We start from the raw sequence: 18193 nt of genomic DNA, 5'->3' as shown, positions 1-18193 counted from the left end.
ACGCTGAGGAACTAAGGTAACATGGGCCATTGCAGATGAAGCTTATTATTTGGAAATTGTTGAATTCATCCTACTTGAAAGCATATTCTTGTCACTACCGCGCTTTGGGAGTGCTTGGTGTAAGGGACGTGGGTTAGGGTTGGGTTACGGTTTAAGCTCAACTCCTAAGATTTAAGGCAACTTTTGCGCAACTGCATTCAACACTTCACGATGAAGGTGGATGAAAGCTTGTGAGACCCATTTTCAGGTACCTGGGTAAGTAGATAACAGCCCATGTTCTCAATCCAAATGTTCCTGACTCTTCTAGGGGTAAAGGAACTATGTACGTCATACCATTGGCCCGGTTTTTCTCAACCTCGTCGGCCGGCTATTATGAGGCTATTGCCAAGACTCCTAACCCCAATCCTGGCTAATATGGTGTATTGAGTTCGAAATATTCAAGTTAGTATATTGGCGAAATGGAAAATATCCACCGGCAGATGGTAGTATCATAGTAGGGTAACGATGCTAGTGTTCCCATTCCCCTGTATTAGAGAAGCGCCGAACCAGCAATTAACTGCACATTTTCTGCCATTTCATACCATTTCTCGTAGGATTCATGCATGTTAAGTACTAGGTAGGTAGTTCGGTTGGTTGATAAGTCTCGGTAGCCTAGCCTTCATGCCAATGTTCAGTCAGATATAGCTCGTCAAGATCGCCGCAATCCTCATCCTATAGGTACTAGGTAGTTGTCGCTTACGTTCATCATCCCTATCGCTACCAGGATCGATTACTAAGTTGTCTAGTAACCGACCTAAAGTTGGAAGCACGAAATGCAGCTAGCCTCGCTCATTGCGCTGGCATTCGCCGCGCCCTCACAGGCATTGATTCGATTTTCCTGTTCGCAGCTCGTAATAGATCGTATCGACCCTCTAGTCAATCCGGGCATGGCGCCCTCTCCCCATCTGCACCAGATAATCGGCGGCGTAAGATAGACCGACGCCATAGAGCATAGAGCTCAAGGCTAATTCGGCGCAGAACTCACTCAACGCGACCATGGACCCTGCCAAAGACATGCCTGGCGAGTCGACTTGCACAACGTGCCAGTACACGGAGGATACTTCGAATTATTGGACAGCCGTCCTTTTCTTCCGGGCTCGTAACGGCACCTTCAAGCGTGTTCCGATCCGAGCCAACGCTGGCTTCGACGGCGCTGGTGGCGGCATGACTGTATATTATATGCAGAACGGGCTCGCCGATTACCAGCAGCGGTCCAAGGTCACGGCCTTTAAGCCTGTAAGTTTTCGTGACTTCTTAGTAGCAACCAAAAAGATTAAAATAAAAAAAAGGATCAGTAGAGTTAACTCGTTTAGGGATTCCGAATGCTTATAGGCGATGCCCTTGCACGAACTGCCGCTGATGCCAGCCGATACCGGCAGGTTACGTATACCTGCTTGCAGGACATGGGCACGCGATTCCCCGAGACCAAGAACCTCCCCACCAAGCCGTGCCCAGCCGGCATCATGGCAAACGTCCGCTTCCCAACGTAAGTTCGGTCAAGTATAGGCGTCAACCTCAATCAAGGGGCAGCTTTCTAATAGAACGCGCGTACTAGTTGCTGGGATGGTAAGAACCTGGACACTCCGGATCACATGTCGCATATGACGTACCCGGCGACCGGGACCTTCGACTCGCAAGGCCCATGCCCCGAGAGCCACCCGGTGCCCGTTCCCGAGCTCATGTACGAAACGGTTTGGGACACGCGTGCGTTCAACGACCCGAATGAGTGGCCTGAAGATGGATCGCAGCCTTTCGTCTGGAGTATGGGTGATCAGTAAGTTCCTGGCTCCCTTGCCTAGCTTTGTTTCGAGTCCTTATAAACTAACCAATTTGCTAACCGGGGGCTTGCAGCACCGGGTACGGCAGTCACGGAGATTACCTTTTTGGCTGGAAGGTCCGTTAAGATACTACCTCCCTACCTACCACCCTACCAGATTCTATTTCGCATTGAGTCAGTATAGCATCTAATACTAATAAACATGACTGATTTTAGGGTGATACTCTGCAGAGAACCATGGATACTCCCTGCTATGTCAACTGCCCTACTCTGACCACGCAGTCAATCGCCGATCAGAACAGGTGCAAAATTAACAGAACTGTCACCGAGGATATTGACTCTTGTAAGTGCCTAGTCGTGAGATTTCTTAGTTGCAAGCAATCCGGAGGGCTAATGATATACCTGTCGGTTGAAGGGCTACCTGCGATCCCCGGCAACCCGAAAATTACCAAGAAGCACATAACCAGTTAAGGTAGTGATCTATCTCCAACCCATCCACGTTGGTAACAGTCCAGTATCCTAGCTGCCTAAACTAGTAATTTGGGTAATTGGCATCTCTTGGTTCGTCTCGGTCTTTTGCTCTCATGATTTGTAACGCATTAATCCCGTAATATTATTGTGACCTGCGCATGATTGGATATGAGGAAGGATGATGAAGGGCGTATCCGTGTTGGTCGGTAAACGAAAATGGTTCTTAAGCAACATCTCTCCCAAGCTCGATCTCGAGTTTCAATGACGTCGCCATAACCAAACCGATCTATCCGTAAAAGAGTGCATACCAAGCATAACCTACCTACCTTGCCTACCGATGTCGTTGCCTCAGTAGGTAAGGAATTTAGTATTTATAGCGCTGGAGTTCCGAGTTACTCCTTGGGTAGAGCCGACGATTCATTTACTACTTGCAAAAGGCGTACCCGGTTTCGTTTGGGTTATCACGTGTTAATGGGAGAGATGCACGGCATCATGCACGGCATCATGCAAACCGGCGGGGTGCGATTGCTCCTGCAGGGCCTCTGCGTTCTGGTGGCAGCACTTGTAGCGAGGATATTATACAGGGGATACACCGAACGGGCGAGGGTGAGGTCTTTGAAGGCCCAGGGGATAGTATGTTTGTCTTTGAGCATGGTTCTTATCGTGAGATTCGTCGGTTTCGCTGACCGATTTAAAAGCCTATACTCCCTCATTCCCTACTGTGGGGCCATATCCCTATCTTTGCCGACTTTCGTAAGGCCCATCCGCCAGATGTAAATATTTATGTGTTTCACGGCTGGATCAACGCGAACTTCAAGCGGTACTTCCCGGACCTGGAACGACTGCCGCCGGTAGTTTATTTGGACCTCTGGCCGGTGGCGGACTCGCTTATGATGGTTGTGGATCCTATTGCTGCCGTTCAGTTCACCCAGGCCCCGAGTTTTGTCAAAGCGTGTTCGGTTCGTGAGTTCATGGAGCCGTTGACGGACTGCAAGGATATGGTAGCTGCGGAAGGAGAAGATTGGAAAAGATGGCGATCGAGATTTAGCCCCGGCTTCAGCCCACGGAACCTGTCCGCCATGCTCCCGGAGCTCCTGGAAGAGGCCCAGGTATTCATCAACATATTAAAGAATTCTGCAGGGAAAGACGGTCAATGGGGACCCGTCTTTAAGCTCGAAGAAAAGACCACCAACCTCACTTTTGATATCATCGTCAGAGCAGCCATGTAAGCCACAGCACACCATCTCTCCAACGATACCCACATACGTAGATAGGTACCCCCACTTGCATAGGCACACTAACACGCACGAATTTAGAGATCTGCGGCTGCACGAACAGTCGCACACGACAGACGGTCCACTAAAAGCAGCGCTGAAGGATCAAATCGGGTATATGGGCATGGTCTCCAGCGCCTCCCGGGCCCTTAATTTCGGAAAGATGCCATGGCACCACGCCGCCATCCGGCGAAACAACGCAGCCATGAGAAAAGTCCTGCTCCCGCACGTAGAGAAGAAGCTACAGGCGCAGGGCTGTAGCGGCAGCAGCAACGGCATCAAAAGCAGCGCTAATCAGAAGAAAAAGACGATCCTAGACCTCGCAATGAAGTACGTCGCCACCAACACCGACAACGCTCACAAGTCGTCGCAGTCCAAGCCCGACGCCGAGTTCATCCAGCGCGTCATCGCGAACCTCAAGGCCTTCATCTTCGCGGGCCACGATACCACCTCCGCCACCATCTGCTTCATGGTCAAGCTTTTGCAGGACCACCCTTCCTGTCTGGAAAAACTGCGCGCCGAGCACGACTTTGTGCTAGGGCCCGACACGGAACAAGTGACGGGGATATTGACCGCGTCCCCGCACGTCCTGAACGCGCTGCCCTACACGCTGGGCGTCATCAAAGAAACCCTGCGCCTGCACCCGCTGGCCGCCACCGTGCGCGACGGCGACAGCGTGCCAGGGTACGCGCTCACGGTCCCTGGGTCGCCGATGCGGTATCCCACGGCAGGATTCGGGCCCTGGCTGTCCGCGCTCCGGATCCAGCGACACCCCGATTACTGGCCGCGGCCAGACGAGTTCCTGCCCGAGCGGTGGCTGGCGGTTGAGGGAGAGCCGCTGTACGTTGCTGTCAAGGAAGCGTGGATGCCGTTTTCGCTCGGCCCACGGAATTGCGTTGGCATTGAGCTGGCGATGATCGAGCTGAAGCTGGTAGCTGTGCTGATTGCGCGCGATTTCGATATTGAGGAGGCGTGGGATGAGTGGGATAGGAAGATGTGAGTTTACTTACCTACCTACATATTTGTATAATATGATAGAATTGTGTTTGCTGACTTCAATCTACCTTTAGGGGCGTTAATGCAACACCGTCGCATATTGTGGACGGTCAGCGACTCTATAGCATCGGTTCTGGTACCGTGCATCCGAAAGATGGGATGCCAGTGCATGTGAGGTTACGGACTCACAAGGAGGCTGTTTGATAAGTCTGGAGGCGGGGATATAACTCCTTCCTTGTTATTGTACATTGTTACCTGGAAGTGTATTTGTATATCAATCTCTTCGATACATATATTATTTGATGTTGAATTTTCATTACTTAGTGCCTATTTTGATGTTTTCTTCCGAAACATCTCGGTGATCGACACGTACTAAGCTTCCGTACGTGTCGGCACTCTTTCTAAGCAGTCGGTGAAGGTGCCGACGTTCGGATTCCAGTCGACAGTTGGCCTGACTAGTAATATCAAGGGGCCCTATAGATAAGGTCTTCAAGCGAGCTAGCAGAGGCTTCGTGGATGCTTAAGATGGGATGTCGTCAGAGGCTCAACATGCCAAGAATAGATACCTAGTGTGTATGCTAACATGGACTCGGCAAAGCTTAGGAGTGCCAGAGGCCAGGCAAATGAATCCTGAAGGCAACGATGTATACATTTGCCTGCCTGTAGACTGGGGACAGATGGGGTTAAGTCGGAAGGAATTTGGCTGGCGTTGGGGTTGGGTTCCTTTTCGAAAGGATCCTTCAAAGTTCAAAGTTAGGTAGTACACCTCTAGAATGATTAGTAGAATCGCATAGGGTATATGGAAGACGGCTCATTTCTAGCTACCTAGGTAGATAGGTAGGTAAGTACTTGCCTAGAAATGCTAGATGCAGCATCCACGACTTGCACGGCAGGGGCTTACATGTGCAACGAAGATGTGATACTCATTTCTCGGCCGTAGATGTAGATAGCAGATACCTAGGTACCTAATGAATTATTCAGCCCTTATCAATATTTAGTTGAGCACGCACACATCTGCCCGTTTTAAGTTCCCTTCTATTTAGACTTCTCTTAAAAGCTTAAACCTCTAGCTAGGTACATGCATGTGGTTCAAGAAGAAGGCCTCTATACATATGTACCTACCTATCCCCTAAACCAACCAATTACAGATCAGGTATCTAGATGTCTAAGGTGTTTGATTATTTTTATTATTTTTATTCCAAGGAACGGACTTTTCACGTCTGATATGTATATGCTCGTAAGCGGTTGACGCCACCAAATATGTATATGACGTTACAACTGCGGCATGTACCCGATTTGCCCCTGTCCATGCTGCACATGATGGCTGCATGCCTGTGGATATCGTCGTACGCACATGCTTCCAATATTTTCTCCTTTCGAAGTCCTCCAGATGTCGCCATCAGAAAAACTGCTCACAATGGGTCTCTGAGAGCTACCCACCTTTTGCGATATCTTCACTTCACTTATGTAAATAAATCATTCCCGAGGGGCACATGCCAAGGTTCAATTCCCGTCCCAAAGAAAAAGCTTGTTTTGTTGTTGCGTCCCGTGCCGTACGCGTATTCGACCGTTCTGGGTTAAGTGCCTACCTGCCTATCTCAACGACATATATTCAGGTACCCTGAGCTACTAGCCTCCTGCCGTGGAAGTGTACGGCAGTATCTCCAAAGTCAGCCTCCTATCAACTATTCCAAAACATGCTATGTACCTATGGTGGGTGACAGTAATCTAGATGATATTCGAGTGCTATAGATCGCCAGATGGGCACCAGGATAGGCTGATCTATATAAAATCTTATAGCTTTAAATAGCATGAAACAAATCCTATTCGGTGCTATAATGAGCACAGGCTTAACCTCTTTGGGGGCATGATGTTCGGCGGATGGACTAAGCAACCTCACATATTAGTCGCAGGATCGCACACCTATAGCCGTGTAACTTCCAAAGAAAGACTAGAGCCAGTATTCAGGAACAAAGCATATAGGTGCTTAATATGTATGAAAATCTTTTCTTTATACTCGCACTAGATGATGCCAAGTTGCAAGATCTGGCGTACAACCCCTCTTCTGTGCCTCTTCGCTGAATAAGAACTTCTAACCAGGTAAGGGAAGAGCCTGGTTCGCCAGAATCCTAGTGGAACCAAATCAACTCCCACGCATCAACAATAAGGAGTAATCAGGTATATAAAAAAAATTATGAGGTTAGATGATTCTGATAGGATTCGTATGACAGCGAAACAGGTCAACTTCGCAACAACGTTAGCTGTATTTTCCCAAGATAATATCACATAAACCGATTCAATGAGCGTAGAAAACTGCCGATCTATAAAGGATGAGGTAATCCTTAGTACCAGTATGACAGGTACCTAACAGCCACAAGCCCTGGAATAGGCATGGTCGGCACCGGGTGACGCGTAAGAGCTGAACAACTTGGAGGCTGTACATAGACGGAAAACCATCAACCACGATAGTCAGTGAGGTAGGTGCCGCCGCACCGTTTGGCTCGGTGACCAATTGGCTGTGCATGGGTCGTACATATCTGGATCGTTCAAGCCGTGGTACGTACAACGGCTTATGTCAAATCTAGCGTAGTCCATTGTGCGTCGATCTACGAAGGCAATGAGGTCAGCACGGCAACAAGGGCTGCCCCCAGGTCAAGGCACAGCAGGATCTGCAGTAGCCACTTCACCTAGTACACTATGTAAAGCCAAAGAAGAAACGGGAAGCATATAAGGGGACGGGCTTGGCCCTCTATTCCATCTCGGAAATTCTTCACTATTAGCCAGAAAGCAACTCATATCAACGACGGAGGTTTAGGTTCGTCGATCGGTGGAAACTTGCCTGGAAGACGACACACAGCGGATTATTTGCCCAGTCCCATTCTTTAACGTACTCAAGGCGATTCATACTTTTCTCACCATGCGCTCGTTTACTGCTATTTTAGTGGCGGCTGCCTCGCTCCAAGGCAGTTTGGCAAGTCCTGTGTATATTGCGGATAGCCCTCCCCCTACTACGCCAACGGCAGCTCATACCGGGTACCCGCACCCGCACCCGACAGGCGGCTACATCGCGCATGGCACCGGTAAGCCACACTTTTCGTGGGGACCGTGGATCAAAGACGGCGACCAAAGCGGCGTTCCGTATCCCACAGACCACCACAAGACACGCCACCATAAGAGTCATCACCACACCGGTACCGGGACATCATATCCCACTAATGTACCTTCGACGGGTGACGGCCAGAAGGGAGGCGAAGAAGGGAAGCCGCCCGTGATTTACGGCACTGGTGGCTTCATTCCTCCGTTGCGCCTTCATTCTCTACACCCAACGGGCCAATACTTCCCACGCCCGACTGGCTATTCCGTCTTAGGCGGTGATGATAAAAAGGGGCAAGATGGTGGCGTCGCGCACCCAAGCGGCGGCATCAGACATCCTCCTAAACATGGCGACGGTGATGGTGAGGGCAAGGGCAAACAACACTCGTCTTCGCCCAGCACGCTAGTTCCCACTGCCACCGCTACCGTCACCAGCACCAGTACCGATGAGAGCACCGATGGAAGTATCCAGAAGCGCGCACCGGCAAACCACGGCCCGTACGCGTTCCCGCACGCTAGCGGCGGCTTGCCTTGGACTAGTCTCGCCATACCTACCTTCCCCCACCCCACTGCTCACCATCACCTTCGCCCCACGGGATATCCCACCGGTGTTCCCTTCCGGTACCACGGTCCTCCTCCACCGCGGGATGGTGTGCCGAAGGAGGATGGCGTGGACAGTCCCACTTGGTGAGTGAGTACTGCGGGATATTCTTTTCCTTAACTGTTAGAGAAAGGGGGGGGATGGTTAGATAAATGAGGGGTAGATTCGTTTCGTTGGGATTTCAGAGCCGCAGATAACGAAAAGGCAAAAAGCTTCATTGTTAGCCATGCTTATGACTTAGGTATCTAGAATCTAGATAGGTACTAATACTATAGGTACCCAACCTAGACGTTTCTTAGTTCCCTATACGATGAATGACTAAGTAGCGCCTCGCTAGGTACGATCACGAGTGTGGTTGGTTGGAGCAGTGGAAATAAATCCTTTTGTTCTATTTATATCCGGCTTTGTGGCATGGGTGGACTGGTTGCGTGATGGATGATGATGGTGATGATGATAGCGAGTGATGATGCTGGGGTTATGTTGGAACAACCAAGATAGTGCTGAATCTAGACTTCGTCAAAATGTGGTTATATCAAAAGAGCTGCCCAATGCATATTCGATAATTGTGTTTGTGTGTATATGTCTGGTAGTATAAGGCCGCGAGGTATGCAAACATTCAAAATAGTTATGTCGTAGCGTTATCCTGTTAGTTGACGGAGGATTTTAAATATCGCATTCGCATGCAATGTGATGAGGCATATGCTTGAGACATGAGCATACCAACCTAATCTAGGTGAATGCCAAGATAAACTCTGGGCGTTTATGTTCTTACAACTACAACCTGTGATGAATATTGTTGGTGAGTTCATGTAACTGAACATAAGTTTTGACATCATGAGAAATTGTGAATTGGAGAAGTTAAAACTGAAGAATAGAAAACACCACAAGTTAACAACACAACTTGTGTGGGTATCCACCATCTTGGTGACATCGATTTGTAACAAGTTTCCAGGTCCTCGGGAAGTCCAGACCGGCAGACTGGCGTGTCAAGCTAATTTAAGCTCTTTGCGGTAGCTACACCTAGCTAGATACGATCGCGGGCGGCATAGATGGGTAGTATTCCAATTTAGTGTGCATTTCAATGAGATCCACAACTGTAGAAGCGAAGTCGGGCTATTTGACAAAGGCTGCAAAATTGTTACTGTATTTGTCGCCTCCCGCGTTCGAAATTTTATTTATCCAAAATTTATACATTTTATTATGAATTTAAGACCTTCCACTTGGCCACGTGAGTCATTTGTGGATACCCATATGCCAACAGCCTAGAACACTTACTAGGTAATACCCTTGCAATACCCTGTACATCTCATGCTGTACCCTGCAACAGCCCTGTAAATTATTTAATTAGTCAGGTCCAGGGTCTTGGGACTTTCGTTGAGGCCGTTCAATAATAAACTCGGTGTGCATTCAACTGCGACATTTACAACTTGCGTTGTTTTGACTTTTACAACTTTTCCTAGTAAGCAATTGTTTTAACTTTAGACTTTAGAATCAACCTGATCTTTATTATCTCCGCCTCTTTATTTACTTCAGTCTCTATTTATTCATTTAACCTATCATATCCTATCATATCATCTCAAAACACTTTCCCTATTATCAAGATATCATGCGCGGCAGCGCCGTCTCTTCAACCGCTTTCACCGTGCTCAAACCCCTTTCAAGACTTGGCCGTGCTCGCTTATCTACCACCTCAACTTATCGCACCTCCGGACATCACTACGGAAGCGGCATTCGCAAGGCCAGCACCGTCACTCTAGCTCATCATCAACAATTCGAGCCTGGTGTCATTTTGAAAGGGTATTCCGGACGCGAATACACCATCGAAAATGTTCTGCAGGACAGACAAGACCGCCAGGTCTATCTGGCTAGGTAAGCTAAAATGTGAGATGATTATATCGCGGGGATCCCGGTTTAACCCTTCAATAGAGCAAACGAGAAGATGTTTGTCTTGAAGAGCTTATTCGAAAATGAATACAACTATGCTCTTCCTCTACAGCTGAGATTCAACCACTCGCCTTATCTCAGAGCCTTGAGAGACACCGTTCCGGACCAGAAAATGTTTGTCAACGAATACATGACGGATCATTTACTCAACTTCGCCTTCAATGATCTATCCGTCAATGTGCAGAAACGTATACTTCGGGACACGCTCCGAGGGCTTGCTACTCTGCACGACCAAAATATTGCTCATTTAGGTGGGTTCCTTGTTTAGATTTCTTACTTGGATTTCTTTGTCGGACTTAACCGTCGGACTTAACATGCTGACGCGAATCCCCCTAGACATCAAGGCAAATAATATCATGATCGACTACAAGGAAACCTCAGAAGGGGTTATGGTAGATCGAGTCCAGCTTTCCGACTTGGAAGATTCCACTCATATCCCACCCGGACAGGCTCTGAGTGGGCTTCGTGTGGGTAATCAATTCTGGCGGAGTCCAGAAGCGCACATGCAAGGCGCCGTCGGCAAGCCCTCTGACATATTTTCACTGGCACTAGTGGTACGTGGATGATCTTGGCATACGTCTTTTGATGGATTTTTGATTGCTAATCACCCAGAAACAGTTTATTTTCATGCGCCTCAGAATGGTTATATTCCGCGTCGACAGCGAGCCCAACGCCGATCTTACCAAGGCCATACTGGAAAGGCAAATTTCCACTTTCGCCGAGTGGAATGATTTTGAAGCCTTTATCGAGTACTTGGGTCGAAAGCACCCTCTGGTACGCGAGCTCCGACGCATGGGCGATTCATTCGGCGCGGAGAACCCTCGCAGGCCATTTTCGCTCTGGAAGAGCGATAACCTCGACCCCGACTTTAAGGATCTCATCAGGAAAATGACACGATTCGATCCCAGGAGGAGAATCACGGCGCAGGAAGCCCTCGATCATGTTTGGTTCCGCGATGTTGTCGAAGCGTAATTTGGTTAGGTACCTACACGCGTACCATTTTGGACACGCCGATGTTATTTAAGTGATCAACAGATTTATGCGCAATGCTTTTTTCTTTCTGGGACGGGCCGGCTATCAAAGCCCACGGACAGGCAGGACACAATCAGGATATAAGATTGAAAAAGGGGAATTTACTCGGATAGAAAGATAGACAAATACCCAAGTACGTACGTAGACTAATAATCCTAATCGCACCGCACCGCGTTATTCAATTTAAGGAAGGTACGTCGTCGAAGTCTTAGAAAAAGGGGGAGGGGTCTTCAACGTTACACATCCCATAATCTCTACCCCTAATTACATCATTGATAGTATCTTCCCCTCATACTTTTTTATTTATACAAGTACGGAACATCACTTCATCGCTCTTCGTCTCATGGACGATAGGCTGCGCATAAGAAATGTGAGGTCCTTCCTATAATTTATTACTCGTCCCTCTCGGGAGTCTCACCGAGCACGATATATATCCCCTGGTATTGCGATGCCCCTCCATCAGTCAAATCCTACTTCCAGAGGTAGGAACATCATTCAGTGACACATGTCAAAAGGACGGCAAATTGCAGTGATGGAACGAATCACCACATTCATTTATAGTAATTATCATGTCAGCTTTGAATTGAGACTTGACTTACCCCACAGCTGCAACTATATCTAGGACTCCCACAAAGTACGAGCTGCACGTAAAATCATGTAAAAAACTTTACCTCGCCGAGTCGCAGCTCGTCACTTAAGCCTCGATGGTGCATATTTGCATCCCTGGATGGCCGAACCATCAACCACATAGATCGCCTACAATATGCCGAGCCGTCATGCAGTGTGCAAAATTGGGTTTAGAAGCTAGCCCAGGGTTCATGCATGAGCACTGCGCGCCCCGGTGCAAATTCCCCTTGTCGGTGCCGCTTCTCCTGCCAGCACCGTCGTGTCCATCACACGCATAATCACGACTCATAGGTGAGAAGTAGGACTCCGGAGCCGGAAGTGTCCACCTTGCCCACCTAGATCAGCACCCAGCGGCTCCGCGTATCGTGAGACAATGAAACGTGCCCAGGTTGGGCATGCCGCATGCCCCGACTAGCTGGGAAAAAGGGCCCATTAGATATGCCAGCTATGCGGCGAATGAAATAGTCGATATATAGGATTCAACTCACATTCGGGGCTGTAGGGCAGAGTCGGTGTAGGTTAGCGTTACATCTGTCTGGTGGGTAGTGGATCTGAAAAGCCTGAAAAAGTCTGCATTGGCTAGACACACCGGAGGTCTAACCGGAAGGTTAGGCATTAGGTATACTTTTAAGCTATAAGTGGCTTTTGTTGTATGAGCACTCCCACTATTTTGCACGTCCTCGCAACTTCACTTCTTCATCTCGCTGTCATTGAAAATGCCAAATTCTACTGACAGGATAGAAGCTGCCCCTTCTATGGGGGCTCTACGAGTGGACCTACCGCCACCCCTTGAAAAAAAGGAGTCAAATGTACGTGAACAGATTATCAGCGATGACGAGCGTCCAGAATCAAAGGCCAGCCCTTTCCGGGTGCCTAGGTACTCATCGCCGCTCGTCCAAGTCATCATTGTGGCGTTCGCATTCTTCCTTCTCCCGGGAATGTTCAATTCCCTGACGGGAATAGGGGGCAGTGGTCAGATAGACCACACCGCAACCAATGATGCCAACATGGCGCTCTACGCCACCTTCTCGGCCGTTGGCTTCTTCGCAGGCGCCATAATAAACGTGCTGGGCATAAAGACCACCCTATGCCTCGGGGGTCTTGGCTACTGCGTCTACATCGCCGCCCTTCTGTGCTACAGCCACACCAAGAACTACGGGTTCATGGTGTTTTCCGGGGCTTATCTAGGGCTTTCCGGCGCGCTGCTGTGGACTGCCGCAGACACGATCATCATGTCGTACCCCCCGAGGGAATCCAAGGGTCGATACACGGGCTGCTTCTGGATGATCTTCAGCATGGGAGCGGTCGTGGGGAGTTTTGTAAGAACCCTAGCTACTAGCCCACGTGCGCCATTCGTGCATGCATACAAGATTTTCTAACCCCTATTGCAGATTCCCCTAGGCCAAAACATCCACGTCAAGGAGAACAAAACCGTCTCTGACGGAACATACATCGGATACCTCATCTCAACCGTGCTCGGCACGGCTCTCACGTGGACGCTAGCCGACGCGCGGAAGGTAGTCCGCGAGGACGGCTCGCGTATCATCCTCGCGAAGAACCCGTCGTGGCAGACGGAGCTGCTGTGGCTGTGCAAGACGTTCCGAACGGATACCTACATCGTGCTCTTCTTCCCCATGTTCTTCGCCTCCAACTGGTTCTATACGTACATCTTCAACGACGTCAACGGCGCCGAGTTCAACACCCGCACCCGCGCCCTCAACAACACGCTCTACTACGTCGTGGAGGTCGCGAGCGCCGTCGTCATCGGACACTGCCTCGACAGACCGTGGGTCAAGCGCACGACGCGGGCGCGGATCATGTGGCTCTTCTTATTTTCACTGACGATGGCGCTCTGGGGCAGCAGCTACTACCTGCAGCACGGCTACAAGCGCGAAGAAGTGACAGCAGGAAAGGGGTTTACGCCGATGGACTGGGAGGATGCCGGATACATCGGGCACATGTTCCTGTACATGTCGTACGGGCTGTACGACGCGGCCTGGCAGGCGTTCGTGTACTGGTCGATGGGGTCCCTCACCAACAACGCGCGCAAGCTGGCCAACTTCGCCGGCTTCTACAAGGGTATCCAGTCCGCGGGCGCGGCGATCGCCTGGCGCCTCGATAACCTCGGCACGCCCTACGTGAATATGCTGGTCTCGTGCTGGGCGCTGCTTGGGGGGTCGCTTTTGATAGCGCTGCCGGTTATTTTGTTTAAGGTCAAGAATGAACTTGAGGAGGAGGAGGACCTGTTTGCTATTAATGAAGAAGCACAGGTCGCGGTGGTCAGTGACCATGAAGGGAAGACGGAGACGGATATGGGGGAAGTGGTTTGATAGGTAGGTAGGTAATGACGTGAACGAATATCAAAAGTGCGGATACCTACCTAGGTACCATGGCTATCGTAGATGGAATAGGGGGGGCTAATCCATAGACATACTTAGACATGCTTCGCCCTACTTCATTTTTTACTCCTGTGTGAGGTACGAATAGAAAAGGAATCCTATAGAGACCCATAAATAACTGTTGAAAACTAATCCAAAGACTATACAAAAAAAGAAAGCTACACCCCTTATCCTTCACCGGGCTCTGTGGCTGTCCCCTAGTAAAAGATAGCCTAGAGAAATTTTCATTGTGGATAGGTACTTTTAGATGTCTATCGCGACTCGATCCTTCTGATCGAATCCACCCAGGTTGAGATAGTCGTCTGCCTAACAATGCTTCCTGTGCCAGAAGCATACATCTCGGTTTTAGTCTAAACTTGGTAGGAAGTTCGGTAAGCCAATTGAGACCACCCACCTGTGCTGAAAACTTTTGAGTTGCCATGTCGCCTCAGGGTGTCGAAGAACGCTTTAACGTAGGTACCTGGGCAGTTTGATAATATACGGCCATCTATTCTTACAACACGTACAGATACAGATATAGTGTTGCAGTATAACTACAAGCAAGAAGAAGAAAGAGGAAAGGAAGAAAGCTTGTTTTATTCCTAAATTACGGATGGCGGAGTGCCAATATATGGCCATAAGGGCTATATGGCTAAGGATACCTAAAACACTTGTAATATATTTCTGTTGGCATAAAGCCATGTAGTTATTGTTATATTTATTGTCGGTGGGTGGTTTTGAAGTTATGTAGTTAGGTAATTAAAGTATAATTTTCTATTTTTTTTTAAAATAATAATCGTTTTTTTTTTTTAATTTTTTGAAGTAATATTTATAGGTTTATTTTTTTTATTCGCATTTTTTTAAACTTATTAATCGGATAAAGGCCTTGTGTTTTTCTTTTATTAGTGGTTTGGTTAGTTTATTTGCCATTATTTTTTTGGTTCCAACGTGTTGGATTTTAATATTTTTACGTTGAATTTTATTAATAATTTATTTATACCGGGTATTGATATGGCAGATTCTTATTATATTTAGGGGATTGAGAGCTGTAATAATTGCGTTAACTAAATTTAAGAAAAGTAGTAAAGGCTTTAGTTGGGGATATCTTAACTCTTAAAAAAGTTTTAATATCCATATTCCCGATAGTTTTGTTGGAGATAGATTAATAAATTTTGTTTCTATATTATTTAATACAACTAATGATTATTTCTTTAAACTCTAATGTATAAAGCTTTTTGTTAAGGTTATTAAATAAGCTCCCATTAATTTTTTTGATTTTAGATAGTTTATAAAAATAGTATTTACTTAGATTGTCAACTTTAAGTTTTTAAGATTATATTTATTACCTAGCGTTATTCCGAAGTTTTATGTGGTATTAATATATTTTTATAGGTGTTTTTTTAATTTAAAATAAATCTTATTAGGTTTTGCGTTGGCTTTTATAAGGGTTAATATAGTTTTGGTTATGTTTAGGCGGGTTTTAATAGATAATTAATTTAAAGATCTTATTTTTTTAATGTATTCGATATGTTTAAGTTTAGTAATCTTTTTTTATGTTAATGGGATTATAATATTAGATTTTTATGGCGATTTTGTTTTTTTTAATGTTTTAATATTATATTTTAAGAGAATTTTTCTGGTAAATTTAAATTAATTAAGGAATATTTAACGTAATTTCTTATTTTGTTTAATTTTAAATCTAACAAATTTAGCTATTTTACTTATTTTATTAAGTTTAAAAATATCGTTTAAATCGGTTTTTATTTTCTTGATAATTTTAAGTGTGTTACCTATAATTAATAAGTCGTTAATATATATTAATATAAGGACTTCCAATTTTTTGTTCTTAAATAAATAATACTTCGTAGATATGTTTTTAAACTTTATTTTTTTTATTGCCTTTAATATGTTTTTAAACCATTAAATCGGAGCTTGTTTTAAGCTATAAAGTGTTTGTTTAAGCTTTTATATTTGGTTTGTTCCATTTCTATAACCAACTGCTTATTTGGTATAAATTTTGGTTTTTTTTGGAATTATACTGTTTAAAAACGTAGTAATAATGTTAAATTGTAAACATTTAAAGTTAAGAGTTATTATTAGGGTAAAGAAGATTTTAATTGTAATTAAGTTTGCAATTGCAGCGTAAACGTTCTGAATTGCTGATGGGACTTAAAAGGTTAAAACAATCAATTAATAGAGAATATATAGAAGAGAAGAAGAGAGCTGAGCTCCTAGCGTCTCAGGCTGGCTATATATACACAGATAAGGTTCAGCCAGCTGTGGCAGCAGCAACCATGGGGATGCCCACATGGCAGTAGCCATGGATAGCCACGGGAGTGGCTATCCACGTCCATGGCCACATCCACGTCCATGGCCATGTCCTAACATCACCCCCCTTTCAATGGAAAGGATAACGTCCACGTTATCTAATACACATGTGTGTTGATCCTTGATAGTAATCTCTAAGCTGACCCGTGCTGCTTCAATAATTGAAGCGACTCCAGACAGTCCTCCTAGTAGGATACATGTGCTTAAGCCCTAGGTGGTTGGGGTAGTGTTGGGTTGCCCTGAGGCTCTGCTGATGGCCTGTGCGTTGAGGCTGTTGCGGCTCTGCTGATATATAGGGATAAGGATATAAGGGGAATAGTGGTTCCAGGACAGCCATGTTGAATGGCTGTTGTGCTGGAGGGTCTCGTCGGCTGGGGTGACCGAGAATTGAAGGTTGATCTCGTCGGTTGGGGGGACCGAGAGTTGAAGGATCTCGTCGGTTGGAGCGACCGAGAATTGAAGTGATAAGGATGGTTCCAGCCACGAATCGTCTCCTGGCCAGGGAGAGCATTCGTTGCGCTCGGTGGGTGTCGGACCGGCGCCGGATATGCTGAAACAGATTGATATATCTATAGGGGTCGGTCGGATTGAAGAAAGGTAGTTGGACGGCAATGGATAAATGATATAAGAGTTGTCCCAGGTGCGTAGGTATCCATATGGCAATGGATAAGAGATATGGTCAATGAATAAGGATGGGGTCATGGTTGGTCCATGAATAAAGATGTGGTCAATGGATAAGGATGGGATCCATGGTTGATCAATGAATAAGGATGGGGTCCATGGATGAATAACGATATGGGCAATGAATAAGGATGGGGCCCATGGTTGGGCAATCAATAAGGATATGGGCAATGAATAAGGATGGGGTTGTTGATTGACCCTTCAACAACCAAGAGGTCTGAGGATTTTCTGGGTGAGCATATTGCTCACCCTTCGGATGAACCGGGATGGTATGGGGGTTGGAGGTCTTCCAACCGTAGCAAGAGATGCTACCAGATGATGGGACTCAAAAGGTCAAACAATCAGTCAAATGAGAATATATAGAAGAGAAGAAGAGAGCTGAGCTCCTAGCGTCTCAGGCTGGCTATATATACACAGATAAGGTTCAGCCAGCTGTGGCAGCAGCAACCATGGGGATGCCCACATGGCAGTAGCCATGGATAGCCACGGGAGTGGCTATCCACGTCCATGGCCACATCCACGTCCATGGCCATGTCCTAACAATTGCTTAGGAATTGTTAATCTTAAAGTTGCCACATACAATTAATTTTACTTGATTGCGTATAAATTCACCTTTTTTGTTAAATTTTTGGTTTAAAACTTATTTGGTTGGTAGTGGTTTCTCTCCCAAAGGAAGATTAATTAGTTTAAAGATTTTTTGTTTCATAAGATTATTAAATTGTTTATCAAATGTTGGTTTCCACTGTTCCCATATTTTTAAATTATTTTTAGTTTATTTAAGTAATTTAACTAATAATGGAGTTATGGTTTATTTAACTTTAATACCTATTAAGGTATAAGCTGGTAAATTCTTCTTAATTTAGCTTTCGTAACGGTAATAAACTCCAAACTTTATTAACACAAAAAAAGACTTTCCTTTTCCTTTTATAAAGCTTGATTTGTTATAAAATAT

At 46.4% G+C, this 18193-nt stretch overlaps 7 protein-coding genes across 7 annotated transcripts; 6 read left to right on the top strand and 1 right to left on the bottom strand.

Annotated features, from left to right (window-relative positions):
- The first annotated feature begins 106 nt into the window (after positions 1 to 106).
- Positions 107 to 2523, top strand: GGS25DRAFT_92132 (uncharacterized protein). Its single transcript, XM_049266145.1, has 8 exons — positions 107 to 616; positions 679 to 965; positions 1018 to 1275; positions 1353 to 1525; positions 1595 to 1813; positions 1891 to 1933; positions 2033 to 2159; positions 2232 to 2523. The coding sequence occupies exons 2-8, from the start codon at positions 813 to 815 to the stop codon at positions 2285 to 2287; spliced, it is 1029 nt and encodes a 342-aa protein (XP_049112480.1). The 5' UTR covers positions 107 to 616; positions 679 to 812; the 3' UTR covers positions 2288 to 2523.
- Positions 2524 to 4924, top strand: GGS25DRAFT_92086 (cytochrome P450 4V3). The gene is made up of 4 exons (XM_049266144.1): positions 2524 to 2920; positions 2986 to 3512; positions 3604 to 4557; positions 4632 to 4924. The coding sequence occupies exons 1-4, from the start codon at positions 2759 to 2761 to the stop codon at positions 4759 to 4761; spliced, it is 1773 nt and encodes a 590-aa protein (XP_049112479.1). The 5' UTR covers positions 2524 to 2758; the 3' UTR covers positions 4762 to 4924.
- Positions 4925 to 5773: 849 nt separating this feature from the next.
- GGS25DRAFT_91999 (uncharacterized protein) lies at positions 5774 to 6281 on the top strand. Its single transcript, XM_049266142.1, has one exon. The coding sequence runs from the start codon at positions 5818 to 5820 to the stop codon at positions 6136 to 6138; it is 321 nt and encodes a 106-aa protein (XP_049112478.1). The 5' UTR covers positions 5774 to 5817; the 3' UTR covers positions 6139 to 6281.
- A 997-nt stretch (positions 6282 to 7278) lies between these two features.
- Positions 7279 to 9024, top strand: GGS25DRAFT_92002 (uncharacterized protein). Its single transcript, XM_049266143.1, has 2 exons — positions 7279 to 8878; positions 8976 to 9024. Exon 1 carries the CDS (start codon positions 7475 to 7477, stop codon positions 8339 to 8341), a length of 867 nt encoding a protein of 288 aa, XP_049112477.1. The 5' UTR covers positions 7279 to 7474; the 3' UTR covers positions 8342 to 8878; positions 8976 to 9024.
- GGS25DRAFT_511239 (uncharacterized protein) lies at positions 8261 to 9178 on the bottom strand. Its single transcript, XM_049262712.1, has one exon. It carries the CDS (start codon positions 9169 to 9171, stop codon positions 8890 to 8892), a length of 282 nt encoding a protein of 93 aa, XP_049112476.1. The 5' UTR covers positions 9172 to 9178; the 3' UTR covers positions 8261 to 8889.
- Positions 9179 to 9603: 425 nt separating this feature from the next.
- Positions 9604 to 11514, top strand: GGS25DRAFT_511237 (kinase-like protein). The gene is made up of 4 exons (XM_049262711.1): positions 9604 to 10120; positions 10178 to 10446; positions 10532 to 10749; positions 10814 to 11514. Exons 1-4 carry the CDS (start codon positions 9858 to 9860, stop codon positions 11165 to 11167), a joined length of 1104 nt encoding a protein of 367 aa, XP_049112475.1. The 5' UTR covers positions 9604 to 9857; the 3' UTR covers positions 11168 to 11514.
- Positions 11515 to 12351: 837 nt separating this feature from the next.
- Positions 12352 to 14305, top strand: GGS25DRAFT_91972 (major facilitator superfamily domain-containing protein). The gene is made up of 2 exons (XM_049266141.1): positions 12352 to 13173; positions 13246 to 14305. The coding sequence occupies exons 1-2, from the start codon at positions 12571 to 12573 to the stop codon at positions 14182 to 14184; spliced, it is 1542 nt and encodes a 513-aa protein (XP_049112474.1). The 5' UTR covers positions 12352 to 12570; the 3' UTR covers positions 14185 to 14305.
- The last annotated feature ends 3888 nt before the right edge of the window (positions 14306 to 18193 follow it).

The sequence above is a fragment of the Hypoxylon fragiforme genome (assembly GCF_022984875.1).
Source record: "Hypoxylon fragiforme strain CBS 206.31 chromosome Unknown GGS25scaffold_10, whole genome shotgun sequence".
NCBI classification, from domain to species: Eukaryota; Fungi; Ascomycota; class Sordariomycetes; order Xylariales; family Hypoxylaceae; genus Hypoxylon; species Hypoxylon fragiforme.
Note: the sequence above shows the minus strand (reverse complement) of the source record. Positions and strands in the feature narration are given on the sequence as shown.